Source organism: Myotis yumanensis, unplaced genomic scaffold (genome assembly GCF_028538775.1).
Source record: "Myotis yumanensis isolate MYYU_CA2020_CCGP unplaced genomic scaffold, mMyoYum1.0.hap1 SCAF_22, whole genome shotgun sequence".
Classification (NCBI taxonomy): Eukaryota; Metazoa; Chordata; class Mammalia; order Chiroptera; family Vespertilionidae; genus Myotis; species Myotis yumanensis.
The window spans coordinates 14,408,998-14,429,328 of NW_027223773.1; the positions used below are offsets into that span (position 1 = coordinate 14,408,998).

The 20,331-nt window shown below is 41.8% G+C and overlaps 1 protein-coding gene across 2 annotated transcripts in view; it reads left to right on the forward strand.

The window, feature by feature from the left end:
* CNST (consortin, connexin sorting protein) overlaps positions 1-20,331 on the forward strand; it is a 76,472-nt gene that overhangs the window by 39,514 nt on the left and 16,627 nt on the right. For both annotated transcript variants that reach the window (XM_070401383.1, XM_070401384.1), the window contains exons 3-8: positions 2,208-2,413; positions 9,791-9,821; positions 12,454-12,540; positions 12,996-13,110; positions 14,350-14,371; positions 14,528-14,624. In XM_070401383.1, coding sequence (XP_070257484.1) covers positions 2,208-2,413; positions 9,791-9,821; positions 12,454-12,540; positions 12,996-13,110; positions 14,350-14,371; positions 14,528-14,624 — 558 coding nt within the window. The remainder of the gene's footprint in view (positions 1-2,207; positions 2,414-9,790; positions 9,822-12,453; positions 12,541-12,995; positions 13,111-14,349; positions 14,372-14,527; positions 14,625-20,331) is intronic.

A 20,331-nucleotide genomic window follows, 5' to 3' on the forward strand; every position in this document is an offset into this window, starting at 1 on the left:
TTTGTAACATTGTTTCTTAAACTGAAAGCTCAGAGGCCGGCAGCGGCAGGCGGGGAACGTTGGCTTCCCCCGTCACTGAAGCAAGCAAGCCTCCTGTTCGCTTCAAGCTGCCTGGCTGCCAGCCGCCATCTTGGTTAGCAGTTAATTTGCATATCGCCCTGATTAGCCAATGGGAAGGGTAGCAGAGGTATGGCTAATTACCACGTTTCTCTATTATTAGATAGGATACTGTCTAAATAACTGAGATAATCCATTTCCATTATTCAGAACCCCCCCCCTTTTTTTTTACCTCCTTGAGATAAGGTACTCATAAATTCTGTTCCTTTTTTTAAAACTTGGAAAATTCTGTCTTTAACTCCATTTTACTGAATATGAGTATTATAAAATTTCAACATTTTTTTCAAAGAAGAAACATGAAGTAGTATTTGATAACTATGGGAAGAACTAAATCAAGAGAAGTGTAGAATTTGGCAGGCTAACCTTATTTCAGTCTCTATGAGATTAAATATTTTAGACAAAGTTGTATGGCAAGGGAAGAGGGAAATAAAACAGTACTTCTCTTAATATCTTTGTAGTTTTCTGTGGAAAGCTAGTAGCAACCATGTGGTTTAAAAATTAGCAAGCAGACAAATCACTCATGTTTTCATGAAAACTGTCCCCGCAGAATGGCAGGCCATCACTGCACCTGTACTTCCAGAAGCCAAGTGACATAAACTTTCTAAAAGAGAAGTTACAACAATATAAGAAATCACTACGAATAATTTTGTTTTTTCAAAAGCACATTACTGGAATTTTAGTGCTGAGCCACTGCTGGATACAAGGGGCATAATGTGGTACATAAACTAATCCTGTGCTGCAGGAGTTGTGACCCAATAAAGATGAGGCCGTACACCAGTTACTATAATGCAGCCGGATAGAGGACTCAGAAGAAATTACTTCAGTCTCCTGCTATAGGGCAATACATCGATTTTGTTAGGGGAGAACATAAGTAGGCGTGGATGAGAGGAAAATGTTCCAACTGTTGGCATCTCTAAGTGCTCTAAGTGCCTTATTAGGGAGATGAAGAATTGATCGGTCTGGTCAGACAGTGGGTTTATTTAGAAGGCAGTAGAAATCCTAGCCGATTTGGCTCAGTAGATAGAGCCTCAGCCTGTGGACTGAAGGGTCCCAGGTTCGATTCCGGTCAAGGACACAGACCTTGGTTGCAGGTTGGATCCCTGGCCCTGGTCGGGGCACATGCGGGAAGCAACCAACCGATAGGTCTCTCACATCCATGTTTCTCTTTCTCTGTCTCTCCCTCTCACTTCCTCTCTCTCTAAAAATCAGTGGAAAAATATCCTCTGGTGAAGATTAACAACAACAACAAAAAAATAGAAGGCAGTAGAAGACAGGGTTCTGGACACCATCTAGAGGACTGGGGATTGCATCCTCAGTCGTGGTGAACGCACTAAACTGCTGGGAAAGATCCTGTCTGAGGCAGACCAGCTGACGGTCTGGACAGTCAGATAGTCTATCAATTTGAATATGAAAATTGGAACCGATACTGAGAATTTAGTGAAGGTTGACATTATAATGTATAATGATTAAATTTTTAAAATTTTGTGCATCGTTTCAGGAGCTGTGGGCCAAGCATTTAATTTATTGGTGACTTTTTTATTTTTAGAAGTTTGTATTACTTAACTTTTTTACTAGGAAAAATGTTTCTGTGGCCATTAGCTCTGGCATCTGAATTGGTACTGCTCTTCTGGGATCCAGAAGTAGTTCCAAAGTTATCAGGCCAGAGTTTGAGGAGGAAAGCTTAACCCTTTAGCCAGCAATTTCACATGATAAACACATTTATCTTCCGTTCAGTTCTGTTTTATTTTGGGCAAGCGAGGACTTCAAATTACTTACAGTTATTCCATTTTTTTGGGGGGGAGAATCAAGTTTTTGGTCAGGTTTCAACCTGCATAAACCTTCACACTTCTATTTAGATCTATTTTTATTAATACTTTTAGTTATAATTCTGCAAAAATGGTTTATGTGTGTGCTAATAGAAGCAGTCAAATGTCGGCACAATCTTAATCAGGCCAGTAACTGTGTTTTCTGGGGGTTTTCACGTATTTAGTCTTATTTGAAAATTGTATCATGAGCAGGCATCATTGTTTCAGGGTGTCCCACCATGGTGGGAACTTATCCTAACATAGGACTTTATTTGCTTCTTCCAGGACTTTCCTCGGGGGATTCCACACCTTTAATGCAAGAAGACGTGCTAAGTGCAGACGCAGGTGCTGTTGGTGAGGAAGAGTCAGCCGAAGGCATTGCTAACGACCAACCAGAAGCCCCGACACTGCCTTTGCAGTCTCTCTTCTCACTGATCCGCGGTGAAGTGGAGCAGTTGGACTCGAGAGCACTTCCCCTTTGCCTCCATCAGGTACTGACTAAACCCTTCCTCTTCCTAAAATCCTGGGGCCACTGTCAGCCATGACCCGAATCCAGTCCTGTAGTTGACTCCACCCCACCTGTCCTCGGTGAGCCCACGAGAAGGGACCTGGGCACGTGGGTGGTGGGAAAGTTAATATTACTGAATAGTGGCCACTGAGTGGACATGGCTGCTCAGTCAGTAGTTCCAATAACCGCTAGCTTCTTTTACTCAGGGAAGAAGCTGTTTGCCAGTTAGAGTCCACGTAGCAAGCACTTAGTGAGCACCAGATAGGTGCCAAAAACAATGCCAGGGACGAGGGAAACAAGGTTAGCTACAGGTGCAGCCTTGAGAGAGCCCCTGTGGAATAGGAGAAGCAGCTGTGTGGGTAAATAGTTGTGGACGTCCAAAGTCAGTGTTGGCGTAGACAGGTGTTGAAGCCTAAAATGCGTGGTTAATTTTGTCCCGTAGATATTACGGATGTGCAGGATATGTAGGCCAAGCATGTCAAACTCAAAGGCTAACACAGGCCAAATAAATGGGGCATGCGGCCGCGGGCCGTGAGTTTGACATGCTTGATGTAGGCACTTTGGGAGAACAAAGTGAGGGGGTGCAGGAAGAGAGGTCACAGTGGGGTATATCGCTGGAGATTAACATGGAAAAGAGATGGGAAATGAAATTGGGTAGCTGGTGGTGCTGAGGCTTTAGGGACTGGGGGTGTTTAATTAGGGGAGTGCCAGAATCAAATTTGAATTTTAGAAATATAGCTCTTCTGATGACTGGGAGGGTAAATTAGGAGATGGAGAGCCTGGAGATCCAGAGGCCTTTAGGACAGTGATGAGGGAGCTTTCTTTCTTACACAAAAGCTAATTCAGAAAAAAAAAAAATAACATACTTATGAGCTATGTTTTATTTTCCCTTAAAATGAAAATAACTGGTACAGGGGAATGGAAAAAGCTTGGCCTTTTTCTTCATTTACTTCTGTTGCATTTTAACTTTTGCAATGAGTAGTAAGTAATTTTTGACTTTTAAAAAGTAAAATATAAAATAGCTTTTGTCCCAAGGCCGGAAAATGTATCCTATATAATAAAGAGCTAATATGCTAATGGTCATGATTCTGTCACGCTGTAACGACCGATCAGCAGGAGGCTGTGTGCGAAGCAGGTGCGGGTGGGCGGGGCTGTGTGCGGGTGGGCAGGGCTGCGTGCGCGGCAAGGCACACATGGGTAGGCGTGGACTTGACGCTGTGTCCCTGCCTGGCACCAGCCGGGGACTTGATGCTGCATCGGCCGAGTCTGGGTCTCTTCCCTTTTAATGTGCATGAATTTCATGCACCGGGCCACTAGTATTCTTATAAATTTATATTGCCTCCTTTGTGAACCTGAAGAATGCCTTTGAGAAAATGGGTACTGCTTTTTTACTCTAAAACCTTCAAACTTGCCTGGTCAGTGTGGCTCAGCAGTTGAGTGTCAACCCAGGAACCAAGAGGTCACGGGTTCGATTCCCCATCAGGGCACAAGGCTAGATTGTGGGCACGGTCTCCAGTGTGGGGCATATGGGAGACAGCTGATCAATGATGTTCCTCTCTCATTGATATTCTATCTCTCTATCACTCTCCCTTCCTCTCTAAAAATTCATAAAAAACATATTTGAAACCTTCTAACTTGCCCTAGTTGAGAAGCAGCTTTCTCATCTTTCAGCCTGCTTTGTATTTGTACAGTAGAGACTTTGCAGAAGGTAGTCACACTTATTGTAACTTCATCCTCCGAACAACCTAGAGGGGTAAGGATTAGCATCAGCTGTTTACAAGAGGGAATGCAGGCTCCTTTACAAAGCAAGTTTCTTATCATTCTGGGCTGGAATTGGTCTATTCCATTCATTGTATCTGTTTTTGTAACAACTTGGGTGAAATCTGAATCTGGGCTATTTATTAAGTTACATTGTTTAATCACATCTAATTTCTTGAGGTTGACAATATAATTGTAGGTTAGGGAGGAGAGTGTCCTTGTTCTTGGGAAACACACATGCAAGTATTTAGGAGTGATGTATTTAGGAATTGCTTTGAATAATGCCAGCAATTACTCAAGATTTTTCCATTGGAAAAAAAATACATAAGCGAGAAAGCAAATTTGGCAAAATGCCAACAATCAATGAATCTAGGTGAAAGACACATGGCTGTTGAATTTCCTATTCTTTGAACTCTTCTGTAGAGTTTCAATAAAAAAAGAAGGGAAAGGACGTTTGGAGTAGGTGGAAATAACAAATGTGGTCAGATCTTTTCAAGGAGTTTATGTCACTGGGGTGCTGTTACATTAAAGGAGAGAAAAATGCGATCCTACAGCCGAAGCAGATCTAGTAGAAAATCACATTTTCTGCAGGAAGATGGTAATGATCATGATCAGACCTGAAGATTATTTAATTTTTAATATCTCAAAGGGAAATTCTGCCCTCGTTCCGGGAACATACCAGTGTGCTGAACCCTGTAGGTTACGCTTCTTCAGTATCTCAGCCTCGTCTCTCCTGGCAAAGGAGCTGGGCACATACAGTGCGCTTGAGAAGTACGGGCTTTGGCTCTGCCTCTGACATGCTAAGTGGCTTTAGTTTCTTCTGGGAAGTTGTAGAGCAAGTGAGAGAATGCATGTAAAAGCACTTAATGTGGTGCTTGGAACACAGTAAAAGTCAAATAAATACTAAGCATCACCCTATTCTCACTGTCGCGGATTCAAAGATTGCTGTTAGAAATGAGGCTGGGATCAGCAAAGCCATGCTGAAGATGCAGCAACTGAGCCATCAGGGCAGCAGAAGCAGCTGACGCCCCGCAGCCCAAGAAGACAAAACGTCCTCCTCCCTCCCAAGGGAGACACAAGTCAGGGCGAGACGAGGTGACGTCATTCATTTCAGTCATTCCCTGTGCCTTTCGCCTGGACTCACCAGCTGTTGACATTTTACCAAATTTTTGCCCTCTCCCCCCACATATTTTCCATGAAAGCACTTTTCCCCACATCCAAACTCCTGCAGATCTACTTCAAAATATGTCCAGAATCTGATCTCCTCGTGCCTCCTTCATTGCTACCATCTCAATACAAGACACTGTCGAATCTCATCGTATTCTTGCAGTAAACGCCTCGCTGTGGCGACCTCTCTGCTTCCACTCTTACTTCCATTTAGTTTTTTCCCTCCGTACAGCAGTCACTGTGATCCAGATGAAATGTAAGTCAGATCATGTTACCCCTCTGCTCAAAGCCCTCCAGTCCTCGCTTCTCATTTAGAATAGAAGCCAGAATTCCAACCATGGCCCAAAAAGGCCCTGCATGATCAGGCTACTTCCTCTTCGACCTTCATTCCTAAAACTCTCCTTCTCATTCACTCCTTCCCAGGAGAGAGGTGGAGGGAATCTCCAGTGATTCTAAGATGAACCCTGAAGTTCATCCAAGTTCAATCCTAATTTCTACCAAGAAGGAGAGGGTAATTAGTCAGTCCTGTGTGGAACAGATCAGCAGACTCTGAAGAGAGACTTTTATACCATTTTCCTGTTTCGGAATACTTGATGTGTCTGAATATACTGAAAGAAGATTTAGGCTCTTAGTAGAGTATTTGGGGTTATTCAAGTGAGAAGTGCATGGAAAACTATGCCCAGAAAAAAGGAAAGGTAAAGAAGAAAGTAGCTCCAGGAAAAACAAGTTTTTAGGAAAGAAAAAATAATAATAGTTTGGCCCATAAAAGGTAAGCATTAAATATTTATCTACGCATTGCTACAATATAACAATATGGGTTGCTGAATCTGTACGAGAAAATAGTATAAGTGTTTGTGGGATTGAGGTAGAGGAGAATCAAGAGTCAATATTTGCCTTCTACTAAAACTGAAAAATTATGTAACAGTAAATTAAGCATAATGTTTAGAGACATAGAAGTTAAAAAAAAAATAAGAAAAAAAACAGGTAAAAGAAATGTAAGTACTTGTTCCTGAAGGAAGAAAGGAGTATAGAGCAAGAAGTCGGGGCTTTCTTAACACACCTTCGAGAGCTATTGACTCCTGGAACCATGTACAGTCATGATTTTGATAAAAATAAGAACTAAAGGGTGACATTTATAATTTAAGCATAAGGTGAGAGTAGTATCTAGGTTAAGGCAGTGACAGTGGAAACAGAGAGGGATGACTTTGAAATCTTGCAAAGGAAGAATCACTAGGGCTTGGTACAAATAGCAAAAAGGCGTGAGAGAGGAGTCAGAGGCAACTCTAGGATGTGCAGTTTGGAGGAACGGTATGTACCATTAATAGAAATTGGAGATTAAAGAGGGAGAGTTAACTTGGGGATGGTTATTATTTTTAAAGTGACACTATGTGGCATATTCCTAAGGCCATTGGAAATATGACTGCAGTTACTTTAGACATTACTTTTAACTCTTGGGACTCTTAACAGACTCCATTTGAACTTTCTGGTTCTGGGGTAAGAGTAATGTTTCATACACTGACTTAGTTAACATGACTGCAGTTAGCTTTAAGATGTGACTGAAGTCTAAGCCCGGAAGTGAGAGGAAGGACATCAGTGCTGTGGTCTCCATTAAATGAGCTTTTACCGAAAAGCATCGGACTCAGGCAGGAAGTGCCTCCCTGGGATCCTGAAGCCCCTCTGTGAGGCTCTGGCTGAAAGCTACACCTTCCTAGGTCCCTCCTTGTTGTCCTGGCAGGTAGAAGCCCGGAACCAGAACACCTTAAAACTTCTGTCCTCCCAAAGTGACTTCCACTTCCCTCTTCACCTGATTCTACTCTGCATCTTGCACTCCTGGTTCAGACTCACATTCAAACACCACTTTAAGCACTTGCTGGTATGTGCTAGGCGTTGTGCTAAATACGCATTTGCAATCCTACAGCAGCTCTGTCTCATAGAGTTGTAGATATTATTGTCATACTGGAGGCCCAGTGCACGAAATTTGTGCAGGTGGTGGGGGCGGTCTCCTCAGCCCAGCCTGCACCCTTTCCAATCCAGGATCCCTCTCACAATCCAGGACCACTGGCTCCTAACTGCTCACCTGCCTGCCTGCCTGATTGTCCCTAACTGCCCCCACTGCCAGCCTGATCACCCTTAAACACCTTTGCCTGCCAGCCTGATTGCCCCTAACTGCCCCCGCATGTTGGCCTGGTCACCCCCAACTGCTCCCCCCAGCCAGCCTGGTTGCCCCTAACTGCTCCCCCTGCTGGCCTGGTCGCCCCCAACTGCCCTCCCCTGCCAGCCTGGTCACACCTCACTGCCCCCGCCACCCTGGTCACCCCACGCAGCCTGCTGTTCAGTCATTTGGTTGTCCCTCACTAACCCCCCTGCCGGCCTGGTTGCCCCACACAGCCTGCTGTTCAGTCATTACTGTTACTGTGATGGTGTCCTGGACAATTTGCATAATCCTCTATTATTAGTATAGATTTGAGACATGAAATGACACATCCAAGGTCACAGCTGGTAATGACAGAGCTGGACTACAGTGCAGTCACGTTATTCACTCTGATCCCCACGTTCTCCCCGATTTAGACACATGGGACCTCAGAGAAAAATCACACCTTCTCTTGCCCTGCTGGGCTTGGCAGGCTAGGCTTTCACAGGGGAAGCACCCTGTGTATTTGTTTTTCACACCGTCCTTTCACCCAGAAATACCTCTTGCTTTAGAGGCATGGGTTTTCATGAGCCTGTCTTCATGGTTGCTTTTGTGGTATTGGAACTGCCAGAAATCTGAAAGCTAACTGAAATCTATGTTTCTCTAGTGCCAGGAAATGTGGATCAGGATAGGTATGGGCTCCATCAGTACTTCTTAAGCGAGAGCGATTTATACACAACCACGCCGGTGACGCACACGTGCACAAAGGCCAGGGGAGTCGCTCTGAAGAGCAGACAGCAGTCCTGATGGGCAACCATGTCTCGTGTCACGTGTGGTGGGGAAATCTGTGCCGTGCCATAGATTTTTCACTGGAGTTTGTGGGTGAAATGTGGTCACTGATCTCTATTGGGCGTAACGCAGGGTGTGCGGGACCTGCTAACACGCCAGCTCATGAGAACCGTAAGCAGTGACATCCGTCATGTTGGCAGCTTGAAGTCGGCCATGATGGCAGGATTGACATCACAAAAATGAGCAAACACTGCCATCAGGGCTCTCCCCAACACTCTGCAGCCAATTATTAAACGTTTGGTTGCAGTATATGGAATTCTCATTTGAAGGCAAAAAATGGTTGAATATTGACAATTTGATATGGTTCAAACTAGCACTGTGATAGCATACTATTAGAACAATGAGCTGATCAAAGACATGCAGGATCTTGAAAATCAATTGTTCCTTTGTAAAGTCCTAAGAGTAGAAAATAAGTATGGAATCAAACTTCAGGTTGAACTAAATATTCACAGAAAGGTGACTCTCTGTTGCTCATGGGAGAGGGTTATGTGTATAGAATACATTTTAAGTTCGGTAAATATTTTCCTTTAAAAGCACCATGTTTCCACTGTGGGATTTGGAGAAACCACTCCTTTCACTGTTGGTTTATAGGCTTGACAGCTAGCCTATTGCTGTTGACATTGGCAGCTACCTGGAGCATGGAGGTGCAGCTGCAATGAGACATTGTGTTAGAAGTGTAAAGTGCTTATAGGAAACATCCCAAATACGACAACAGTTTAGGCAGGTATTTCTCAAAAAATATTGTTTTATGGTTCTGTTTATAAATAAAGGTCTAAATAAAAGATCTAAGTTTTTAGAATCCAAGACTGTTTAAATTTAAAGGCGCCTTAGAATTAATATGGTAACTGACAGGCCTCACCGGGGACCAGACCCTGGCGCTCTGGGCACTCCATCCAGTGCCCTTTACACTGTGCAGCACTTTGTGTAGCTTCCAGGCCTCATTGCTCAACTCCGAGCACATGGCCGCCTTTTCTGTAATCAGAACAACAAACGTGAGTGTCCCCTGAGGTGGTTTGTGAAACAGAAATGAAAGGAATGGGGCTGTGAGGTCTCATGTGATGTGACATATGTCAACTTTTTAATTGACAGTAAACAAAGTCATTCTTTTACGCATGTCATATCTTTTTAAGCCTCTGAAGTATTTTCCTCATTCTTTAGAGTTCTTACTTGTAAACTCTAATGAATCAGTGAAGTTTGCTTTGGCTGGAAATAGAATAGGAAGAATGAGTTTGTATAAAGACCGAAGAATGTCCTGTTTGCTTTGCTTGATATAAGTGACTTCAGCAGTGTGTTCTGTGCCTGCAGTCACATTTCTCCTGAACTGGTAAATGTAGCTAAATAGTTCTCTTAGTTTGATATTATTAAAGGCTTTCAGCGTTTCAAGGTTGTGATTTCTTCCAAATTTGTCATTTCATCCGAATATTAACTTAATGTCTTGTTTTTTATTTTTAACAGATAGCAGAGTCCTATTTCCAGGAGGAGGACTGTATCCTTTTCTTAATCACAGGAAGGAATTCATAGAACTCTGAGAAAACTGTACATTTTAAAAACTTGAGATTTACATACAAGAAAATGTATAGATATGTTATTTTTAATAAGCTTTAATAGTTGCATGCACCCATGTAATCACCTCAGAAAGCAAGATGTAGGGACTCTCTGTCACTCCAGAAAATTCTCTAGGACTAAATAAATGAGCCCTAATTTTTTTAAGTATATTTTTTATTAATTTCAAAGAGGAAGGAGAAAGAGATAAAGAAACATCAATGATGAGAGAATCCTTGATCAGTTGCCTCCTCCATGCCTCACACTGGGGATCGAGCCCGCAACCTGAGCATGTGCCCTGAATGGGAATCGAACCGTGACCTCCTGGTTCATAGGCTGACTCTCAATCACACCAGCCAGGCAGCTCTAATTTTACCAGAATCTAAATATTTGTGTGTTTGGGTAGCTGGGAGGAGGAGAGGAAAGAGGGAAAACACAGTGCTGAAAAATATAATTTAAAAATCCATTGGATTTTCTTCCTTTGAATTAAGCAGAGTTACAAGTCAACTAATCCTAATATATAAAAGCCCAGTGACCAGAATGGCAGAATGACCGGAATGACCGGTGCCTATGACACGCACTGCAGCAGCCAACCAGCCTGATCCGCCCCTGATGGGCCCCCAACATCCGGATCGGGGTGAGGCCGGGCCTCTAGTATTGATGTAATAGAGCCTGGCAAGCATATTGTACATAGTAGCTCTCGCAACTGTCACACATACATCTGCAAAGGAAAGATTTCATTTTTCATTCATAATAAACAGAAAAAAAGTTGTCAAGTGAGATTGTATGTTAAATTTTATATGGGAAAGATTCTCCCCTCAGTTTTCCAATTTCCCTTTTTAAAAACCACTCTTCTTTTTGAGGGATGGCCCAGTATGTACTCTCTGGAAAGGCTGTATCAGAAACATCTGTTTTCCCCATTCGTGCGGTTTTTCCTCCTAACCCGGTTGACTTCCACCACACCTCTGAGCAGATTGAGGGATAGGCAGTTGCCCCTGAACTCTCTACCAAGCCAGCTGGTAACACTGTCAGACAGTCACAGTTTATCACAAAGTCTGTAAAAAATCCACTTGTGGCAGAAATGAAGCTAGAACACTTGTGTGTTTTTTTTAAATATATTTTATTGATTTTTTTTTTTTTTTTTTTTTTGCAGAGAGGAAGGGAGAGGGATAGAGAGTTAGAAACATCGATCAGCTGCCTCCTGCACGCCACCTACTGGGGATGTGCCCGCAACCCAGGTACATGCCCTTGACCAGAATCGAACCTGGGACCCTTCAGTCCGCAGGCCAATGCTCTATCCACTGAGCCAAACCGGTCAGGGCATGTTTTTTTAACTAGAGTATGGTGTAGTACAGGGCTGACCATCATCAACATCTCTGGGAGTTTCTTAGAAATGCAAGTTCATGGGCCTTAGAATCAGAACTGGCGATCAGACCCGTGAATCTGTATTTCAGCAAATTTTTCAGATTATGTTCGGTTAAGTCAGCGATTCTCAACCTGTGGGTCGCGACCCCTTTGGCGGTCGAACGACCCTTTCACAGGGGTCGCCTAAGACCATCCTGCATATCAGATATTTACATTACGATCCATCACAGTAGCAACATTACAGTTATGAAGTAGCAACAAAAATAATATTATGGTTGGGTCACAACATAAGGAACTGTATTTAAAGGGCCAGAAGGTTGAGAACCACTGAGTTAAGTAAAAAAATCCGTAGACTGTAAGTCATGGGCAGAGGAAAGCTGACTTACTTGTCCCAGCTTCTCCCTGGCCTAGTTTATGACCCCTGGCATATTTTTAAGGCTACAAATACGAAGCAGACCTCAGTGATCTTGAGAAGGACAAAAAGCTAGACAGTGAGCGTTCCTCGTCCTTCCTCCTGGCTCGGCATCTAGGACATGGCCCAAAGGAAGGCAGGCAGTTGGGCAGCTCACCACGACCTCACATGATGCTAACTGTGTGATGCAGATGGAGATGGCAGAAGTTTATCAGAAAATCTGCAGAATTTCACATAATTATGAAAATTACTGTGGCAGGTTAGTTAAATTTTTACAGAAGATTCATATGTTTGGCTCTGTCCTCGCTTAGGCAGGTAACCCTTTGGTTTTGTGAGAGAAAAGCATTCAGTGAGAAGTCAAGGGTTAAGGTGAGGGAAATCAGAAACAGGTTGACAGGCGAGAGGGTAGCAGTTGCTCGACAGAAAGTAATTTAAAGAGAGGAAAGAGGGAAACAGATTCCAGGATTCCGTGGGAGTCCCGTTTCCAATTAAATTACATTTAATTGACGGCTAGCGATAGATTAGCAAACAGGCATTCCTGAGCATTAACATTTTCTTTTAGTTTCTACTGTTTGCTGATAGAATGGATCCCACGTAGCTATTGCATAATATACTGCATTAAAATGTACCTACTTCAAAACCAAGAAACCTTACTTATGTTTAAACTAAAAAATATTTAGAGTCCTCTTATTTTTTTGATAAGCTTCAAGTTTCACACTTTATATAGGACATTATTCTTCAACTATGTGGCTAAATGTAAATAGCCTGGATTTCTATTTTCCTCAAGTTTTCTCTTCAGATGAGAAAGCAATGAAATTCATTCAGCTTGAACGACTGTATCATGAGCAATTGCTTGCCAATCTTTCTGCTATTCAAGAACAATGGGGTGAGTACAGACTAGCAGAATGTGGAATTATCAGCAATTTAACAAGTTGCTATCTAAGAAGTCAACACGTTTGACTGGGTTTTGTAAATCAGTAAAGAAATGTTTCTACATTCACGTTGCTGTTGCAGAGAAAGTAGCATTTTCACCACAAGCAGTGTCATTGTGGGAAAATCTCTCTTTGTATTTTGTTCTTCATATCAGTGCCACGGAGGGAACTCCTGCCACTATTTGCATTTCTTCTGATCCCTTTGTATGTCCTACCGGCTCATTTAGTCTCTGAGATAATATTTACTTACATTGAAAAGTAATCACTTAGCTGTTTCTAACAATATTAACTTATGGGTTTTGGGAGAAGATAATTTAGCATGCTGATCTTTATAAGTGTGCCAGTTAACTACTTTCCCTCCTAAATATGATTTGTAATAGTCAGTGACTAACAAATATTTTAAATTTAGAAACAAAATGGAAAACTGTACAGCCACGTGCAGCCACGTCTCCAAGGAATTCAGAAAAGGGATTTAATGGTGAAGATTTTGAACGGCTTACCAAATTTTGTGCAACACATCAAGAGTAAGTATTTCAGTGTTTGGTTAGAATGAGCTTGGATTAGAATATCGAAGAACCATTGTAGCATTGAATATTTGAAATACAGGATCCATTTCTTTATTTGTTTTGTTAATGCTTTACAACTGGAGAAATTAAACTGGGTAAAATAAAATGATTAGGTTTCTTTCTCAGCTTTTATCTGTTTCTTGCACCGAGCTCAGTGAAAGGTCAACTTTACAGAGGTTCAAAGTACTTTTTAATTAGCAATTTTTGTTGTTGAAAGTATTACATGTGTCCCCCTTTTTTTAACTAGAAATGTTTAAATATAACTTCTACTTTTTATCTCTTATTGGTTAAGAGATTAGGCAATTCAGATGGAAAAATTGTGTATTAGGCCTGTTGGCCAATATTTGTAAATTATAGTAAAAAACATATTTTTTAAAGAGTAGTCTGTTAATGGAAACAAATACAATATTTAACCAAAATAATGCAGAAGGGAAATTACATTTACCAGATAATTTTTAATTGCTTGATTTTTATCGAAGAATTGGATCTTTAAAGCTAAATTACAGTAATAATAAAGCACTTAAATATGTTTTTATTTTTTATTTTTATTCTTTTTTAAAAAAATATTATAATAAGTATTACAAAGGGTATTACATATGTGTCCTTCCCCCCCCCCCTTAAATATGTTTTTAATTCATATTTTAAGACTTAGAATTCAAATGCTGAGGGGCAGGGTCATGATTAAACTAGTGCAGAATGAGTCTAGATTCGGAAGTGATAACTTATTCAACTCTCATGGTGACAGTTTTCTTGTGTTGGTCATTTTGAACCTTTGAAACCAAATATTATGGGATTTTGCATTATAACCTAATTTCTTCGCCTGTTAAATATGTTACCTTTCAACTTCCCAGAGTTTTAAATTAATGGAATTTTTAAAAGCAAATAGGAGATTTGTTTCGAAATATTCAGTACAGACACTTTCCCTGTCCTTCCCATGGAACTAGTTTTTTTCCTGCATCTCAGCATTTGTAGTTTATTTGGGAGGCTTCAGTAGCAATTAGCCTTGGAGGAGATGAACACGCTGTCGCCGCCTCTGCGCTGTGAGAGCCAGCGCTGCTGTCCGCAGTGGGAATGCCTGGTGCTAATGTCAGAACCCTGAGGAGCTGTAACTTTCACAGCATTTCAGTAACATTTGTTTGGAAGCATATTACCGCTGTCATTTTTTAACTCTTTCTTTTCTCTCTTCTTTCCCTACAGTCCTGTTTTATCCAAATCTAAGGTAAGGGATTGTTTCTTTGGAAGTATTTAGAGGGAAAATGTTGTGTCATGCGTCTATAGTATGAACTCTGGTAGAAAATAAGTCTTTCACCTTTCCATGTTACCGCGATCGTTTCCCCAACTGTGTCTTTTTGTTTTGTTCTGTGTTTCACTGTAGACAGCAGCTGCGGAGACGGCCCTGGGGAGGGAGAGCTTTGCGCAGCCAGCGGTGTCGGAGGGTCCCCAGGGAAGCGGAGCTGCAGCCGAGGAGCCGGGTATGTGTTGAAGGGAGAGGACCCAGAGCCGCTGCCCCTAACAGTGTTTTACAGGTGCTGCGTCCGAATTGCTGTTACATCTGAAATGCTGTGTTGACTTTTTTTAAAAATATATTTTATTGATTTTTTACAGAGAGGAAGGGAAAGGGATAAAGAGTTAGAAACATCGATGAGAGAGAAACATCGATCAGCTGCCTCCTGCACACTCCCTACTGGGGATGTGCCTGCAACCAAGGTACATGCCCTTGACTGAAATCGAACCTGGGACCCTTGAGTCCGCGGGACTGAAGCTCTATCCACTGAGCCAAACCGGTTAGGGCCATGTTGACTTTTTTTTTTTTTTTTTGCACATACTTTTCCTAGACAAATAGCAAAATGAGGTTTTTTTATATTATGTAAGTCTATTTTTTAGATATCTAGTAGTATAAATTATAAAATCTAAATTCTTATAAAAACATAGTTATTTCCATGTTTTCAGCACATGGCTGTCTGTATCTAACACAGTATGACAAGATTGTACAAAAATGCTCTGAAATAGAATTGGTTTGGGTGTGCTCAGACATCTTTTCTGTTTAAAAACCAGCAGTTATTACATAGACTTAACCCAAAATTTGTTCTGTATATCTAACTATTTAAAAGTTATTGATAACTACCCATAGCATGGATTCCCTTCCCTTTTACGTTGACTAACATGATGTACTTTAACTTGCATATATATTTCAAAAGCATTTGTGATATATTTTGTATCACTTTGTGACTTATGTCAAAAGTTAAAGATTTTTAGCCGAAACCGGTTTGGCTCAGTGGATAGAGCGTCGGCCTGGGGACTGAGGGGTCCCGGGTTCGATTCCGGTCAAGGGCATGTACGTGGTTTGTGGGCACATCCCCAGTGGGGGATGTGCAGGAGGCAGCTGGTTGATGTTTCTCTCTCATCGATGTTTCGTCCCCTACATCTCACTTTATCTCCGTTATTTTTATGAGGCAAATTAAAGATAGTGCCTTAGGTCAATCCTACTATATTCTGTCCTTCCCGTCTCTTCTGTTCTATTTTTATATTGGAAACCAGAGTAAAATGAGCCTCATAAAAATCTCAGAGAGGGAGGAAGTCCTAACATGGCCCCCTGGTTGGGCGTGGCTGTGTCTCCGCGTGGCGCACATGGGAGGGCTCTCACGGCTGAGTGACTAAGTGTGGCCCTGGGGACTGGTTGCGTGCCCAGCGCTAGCCGAGCACTTACAGCTTGGCCTCAGCTGTGAGATGTGTTCCCGATGGGAAGCTGAGACACCACGTGGAAGGCACTTGCTTGATCCTTTGACTCACGCCTAGGCCCTGGGTCCTCTGGTTTCTCACTAAAGGGCAGCGTGCTCTGCCAAGTCAGTCCCTGGGTTACAGAGACTCCACAGTGCACATCTCAGTAGTGACCATCCTGGGGGGAGGGTGTGGGCTAAATCCGGAGCAAGGAATCTGGCCAAGTCTGATGAAACAAGGTCTTTTAAAGAGAAATGTCAAATCTCCCAGAATTAGTCTCCTCAGTTTGGTTATTCTGTGAATAAATACATAGAAATGTAAGAATATGAGAAAAAGAAATAAGAAAATACTACTTTAAATTATTTGAATATAATACTTTATTCTTGTTTTACTTCATATTCCTCGTTGCTAATAATGAAAGACATGTAATACAATCTAGACTTTCCTCTTTCCTTTTCTTTCTCTCTGCATTCCTTTTTCTGTAATAGGTAATTTGCTGTTTTTGTGTGCGGTAGTTAAAGACTGTTTCTTCAGGCAGTTTCTCTTCCCTTTTATGTTGACTAATGTAGGGTTAAGAGTTTAGAACAGTACCAGGGCCACAGTAAGAAGTCAGCGTGTTCTCACTGCTCTCATACTTCTCTTCCTTCTCCACATGCTGTCACTCCCCCTGATAGCAGTGTTCTGTCAGTGTTCTCTACGTATCACTCGTTGCCACTTTTCTAATTAATCTCCCATTATTAAGGCTTCAAGTAATTTGCATAGTATTTTATATTTTCAAAATACTTTTATGTATATTATTTCATCTGTTCCTCTTAACAGTCAATATAAGGTCTGCAGAATCATTTCAAGAAATTCAAGGAAGTGAAGTGACTTATGCAAGAACAAAACTAATTAGAACCCAAAGCCAAAACAGTTTTCTGACCCTGTGGTCTATCATTTTTATTAACTTATATTTTTATTGATTTTTAGTCATATTTTATATGTAGAAATAATGTTACCTACATTATAAGAAATGATAACAAAGTGAAGGCCTATGAACCTAATACCCAATTAAGGACTAAATTATTGTCAACCCTGAGGGTTCGGGGAAATCCTGAACTTCAGATTTATCATTCCCTTCCCATTTTTTTAATCAGCTTTATTGACACACAATTTCCATGCAGTAAATGTACCTGTTTTAAGTGTGTAATTTGATGAGTTTTGACAAATGTGTGCACTCATGTGACCACTACCCCAGGGAAGACAAGAACATACATGTTTCCCCTCTATAGCCAGTCCCTCCCACTCCAGTGCCAGGCGGCCTGTACTTCTCTGTCATAGATGAGTTTTCCCTGTTTTGGAATGTCATATAAATAGGACTGCTCAGCGTATGTATGGATAGTCACCCATATTCTTGTATGCATCATTAGTTCATTTTCGTTGCTGGGCAGCATTTCTTTTCTTTTTTTACTATACCACAATTTTGTTTATCCATTCACTTGTTGATAGACATTCGGATTCTTTCTAGTCTGGGGATGTTACGAATAAAACAGCTAGGATGGCACTCTGTGGATGTATGCTTTTTTTTCTCTAGGTAAATAATTGAGGCTGAAATTGCTGGGTCACCGGGAAGGTACCTGTTTAACTTTATAAGAAATTGCCAGGCAGTGTCTTAGTGTGGTTGTGCCATTTTGTACCCAACACGCATTGTATGAGAATTTCAGCTGCTGCACATCCTTGCTGACATTGAATGTTGTCAGTCTTTTATATTGCAGTCATTTTAGCAGATATGAAATTATGTCGTTGTGGTTTTCACTTGCTTTCCCCTGATGACTGGGCATATACATTTTTCATTTTTAATTAACTTCTGTAGAAGATATACTAATTTATACTATTATCAACATTTCAGACTTAGTTTAAGTATGTGTTTTACTCTAAAATATTTACTGTGGAAATTCTCTTTTTCAAGCCTGATACCACTCAAATGTTCATGCATAATGTTAATTAATGAGATCTTCAGAACGTATAACACATAAGTGTTAATTCATAAATGCTTTAGGTCCCATACCATGAAATATTTGGAGAGGGGAGGTCCCTAAAGAGAACATGGGGGAATAGGCTATGAAAGAATAACTTAAAGGCATTTACAGAGCATGTGTAGGAACTTAGGTTAAGTCTGACTTCTCATTTTAGAGCTATCTCTTTAATTCATTGTTTATGAAGTATCTGCTGTGCACTCAGCTCTTACTCCATTTTTATTCATCAGAGTAGGCTTTTTGTTTGTGTGTTTGGTTTTTAGTGAATGTGAAGTTAGTGCAATGGGGTGGGGGTAGCAAACTGAGCTCACTAGATTTTTGGGTTCAGAAGTACCAATTAACAGAAATTCATGTTAATGTTAACAGAAGCATTAACAAGAATAAGTTTTATAACACACAGAAAATATTTTGGGTCAAACGTGTGGATCAAACATGTCCCCCCCTCCTTTTCCTGGAACACCATTAAAACATCAGACAGATTTTTTTTTTTTAAATATATTTTATTGATTTTTTACAGAGAGGAAGGGAGAGAGATAGAGAGTTAGAAACATCGATGAGAGAGACATCGATCAGCTGCCTCCTGCACATCTCCCACTGGGGATGTGCCTGCAACCCAGGTACATGCCCCTGACCGGAATCGAACCTGGGACCTTTCAGTCCGCAGGCCGACGCTCTATCCACTGAGCCAAACCGGTTTTGGCCAGACAGATTCTTAAAAGAGAAACTGCAGGACAAACTGGCAAGGACATAGCAGCAGATGAGACATCCAGGAAAACTGGGGAGCAGGAGAGTAGATGGATGGGTGGCAGCTGGCTAAGCACCAGAGAAAGCTGTGTCTACAGAGAAAATGCTGGTTCCTGTCTGGAAGGTTAGGATTGGAAGCACTGAGGGTACCTCTGAAGACCAGGATATAAGGCCCTAGAGATAGTGCCTTAGGTCAATCCTACTATATTCTCAATCCCCAGTAGAGGATGTGCAGGAGGCAGCCAATCAAGGATTCTCTCTCATTGATGTTTCTCTGTCTCTGTCCCTCTCCCTTCTCTGAGATTAATAAAAATACATGAAAAATAAAGTCAAGGACGTAGGGTTGGACTGAAAACAGGAGGTTGGGCTGAAAGGCAAGTCAAGAAGCGCTGAGACCTTTGTGTTCCCTCTGCTAAGCGGAGGCTGAAGGGCTACTTGTTGGAGAACATGACAGGAGTTGTGGGCTCAGGGGTCAGGCGCAGCTCAAGGAAGAGCTATTATGTAGAAAATGAGGATTTAATGAAAATCTTATAGACTGAGTGGTGAGACCTGTAGCCAACTTTCTGCGTTTAGCATTTAAACGTGTGGCAGCTAAATCTCTTTTTTCCCTCTCTGGGAAATGAGCTACAAGTCTAGGAGATAAAACCTCCAGAAACCCCACGGTAAGGGCCTCCCGATGAATGGCCCCCCACTTCGCCCCACATTGAGGCCGACTCCTGGGGAAGGCTCGCCTAGAACCACGGGGATGCTTGTTGTCTCGTTTAAGAAAACCTCAAATAGAAAAGATGGAGACAAAGTCAGACAAGCCAAGAGAAACTCAGAGGAAACAAAATGCAGAGAACAGACGAAAACATTTTAAAAATGAATATTATCACAAAGATTAGAGGAAATATTGTATAAATGAAAGCAAAAAGAAAAATTTATTTTTTTAATATTTTTATTTATTTTAGAGAGAGAGGAAGGGAGAGGGAGAGATAGCGAAACATCCATCAGCTGCCTCCTGCACGCCCCCTACTGGGAACCAAGCCCACAAGCCGGGCATGTGCCCTGACCTGGAATCCCACTGGTGACCTTTTGGTGCACAGGACGATGCTCAACCAACTGAGTCACCTGGCCAGGCAGGATGCTGTTCTGTTGTTGTTGTTTTAATTTTTATTGACTTCAGAGAGGGAGGGAGGGACAGAGAGAAACATCAATAATGAGAGAGAATCATTGATCGGCTGCCTCCTGCACACCCCATACTGGGTATCAAGCCCACACCCCGGGCATGTGCCCTTGACCAGAATCGAACCTGGGACCCTTCAGTCCCCAGGCCGATGCTCTATCCACTGAGCCAAACTGGCTAGGGAAAGATGCTGGGGTTTTTTTTTTAAGAAGCATTCAGAGAATTAAACATCTATAGAAATTTAGAAGTATGATAGCCAATAGCCAATATCAGAAATTAATTAGAAGAATTAAAGGGTGAAATTGAGGCAGTGTCCCAAAAAGCTGATCCAAAAACAAAGAGATAACAGAAAAGGTTGAGGTGATCAGTCCATGGGACCCAAGATCCTACTGCAGGCATTCGAAAGGGAGAGTGGAAGGGGCAGGGGCAGCCATCAAAGAAATAATGCAAGGGCATTTCCCAGAATTGAGGTCGTGAGTTTCTGATCGGAAGTCCTACCAATGCCCTAGCCCGTGTGGCTCAGTGAATAGAGCATCA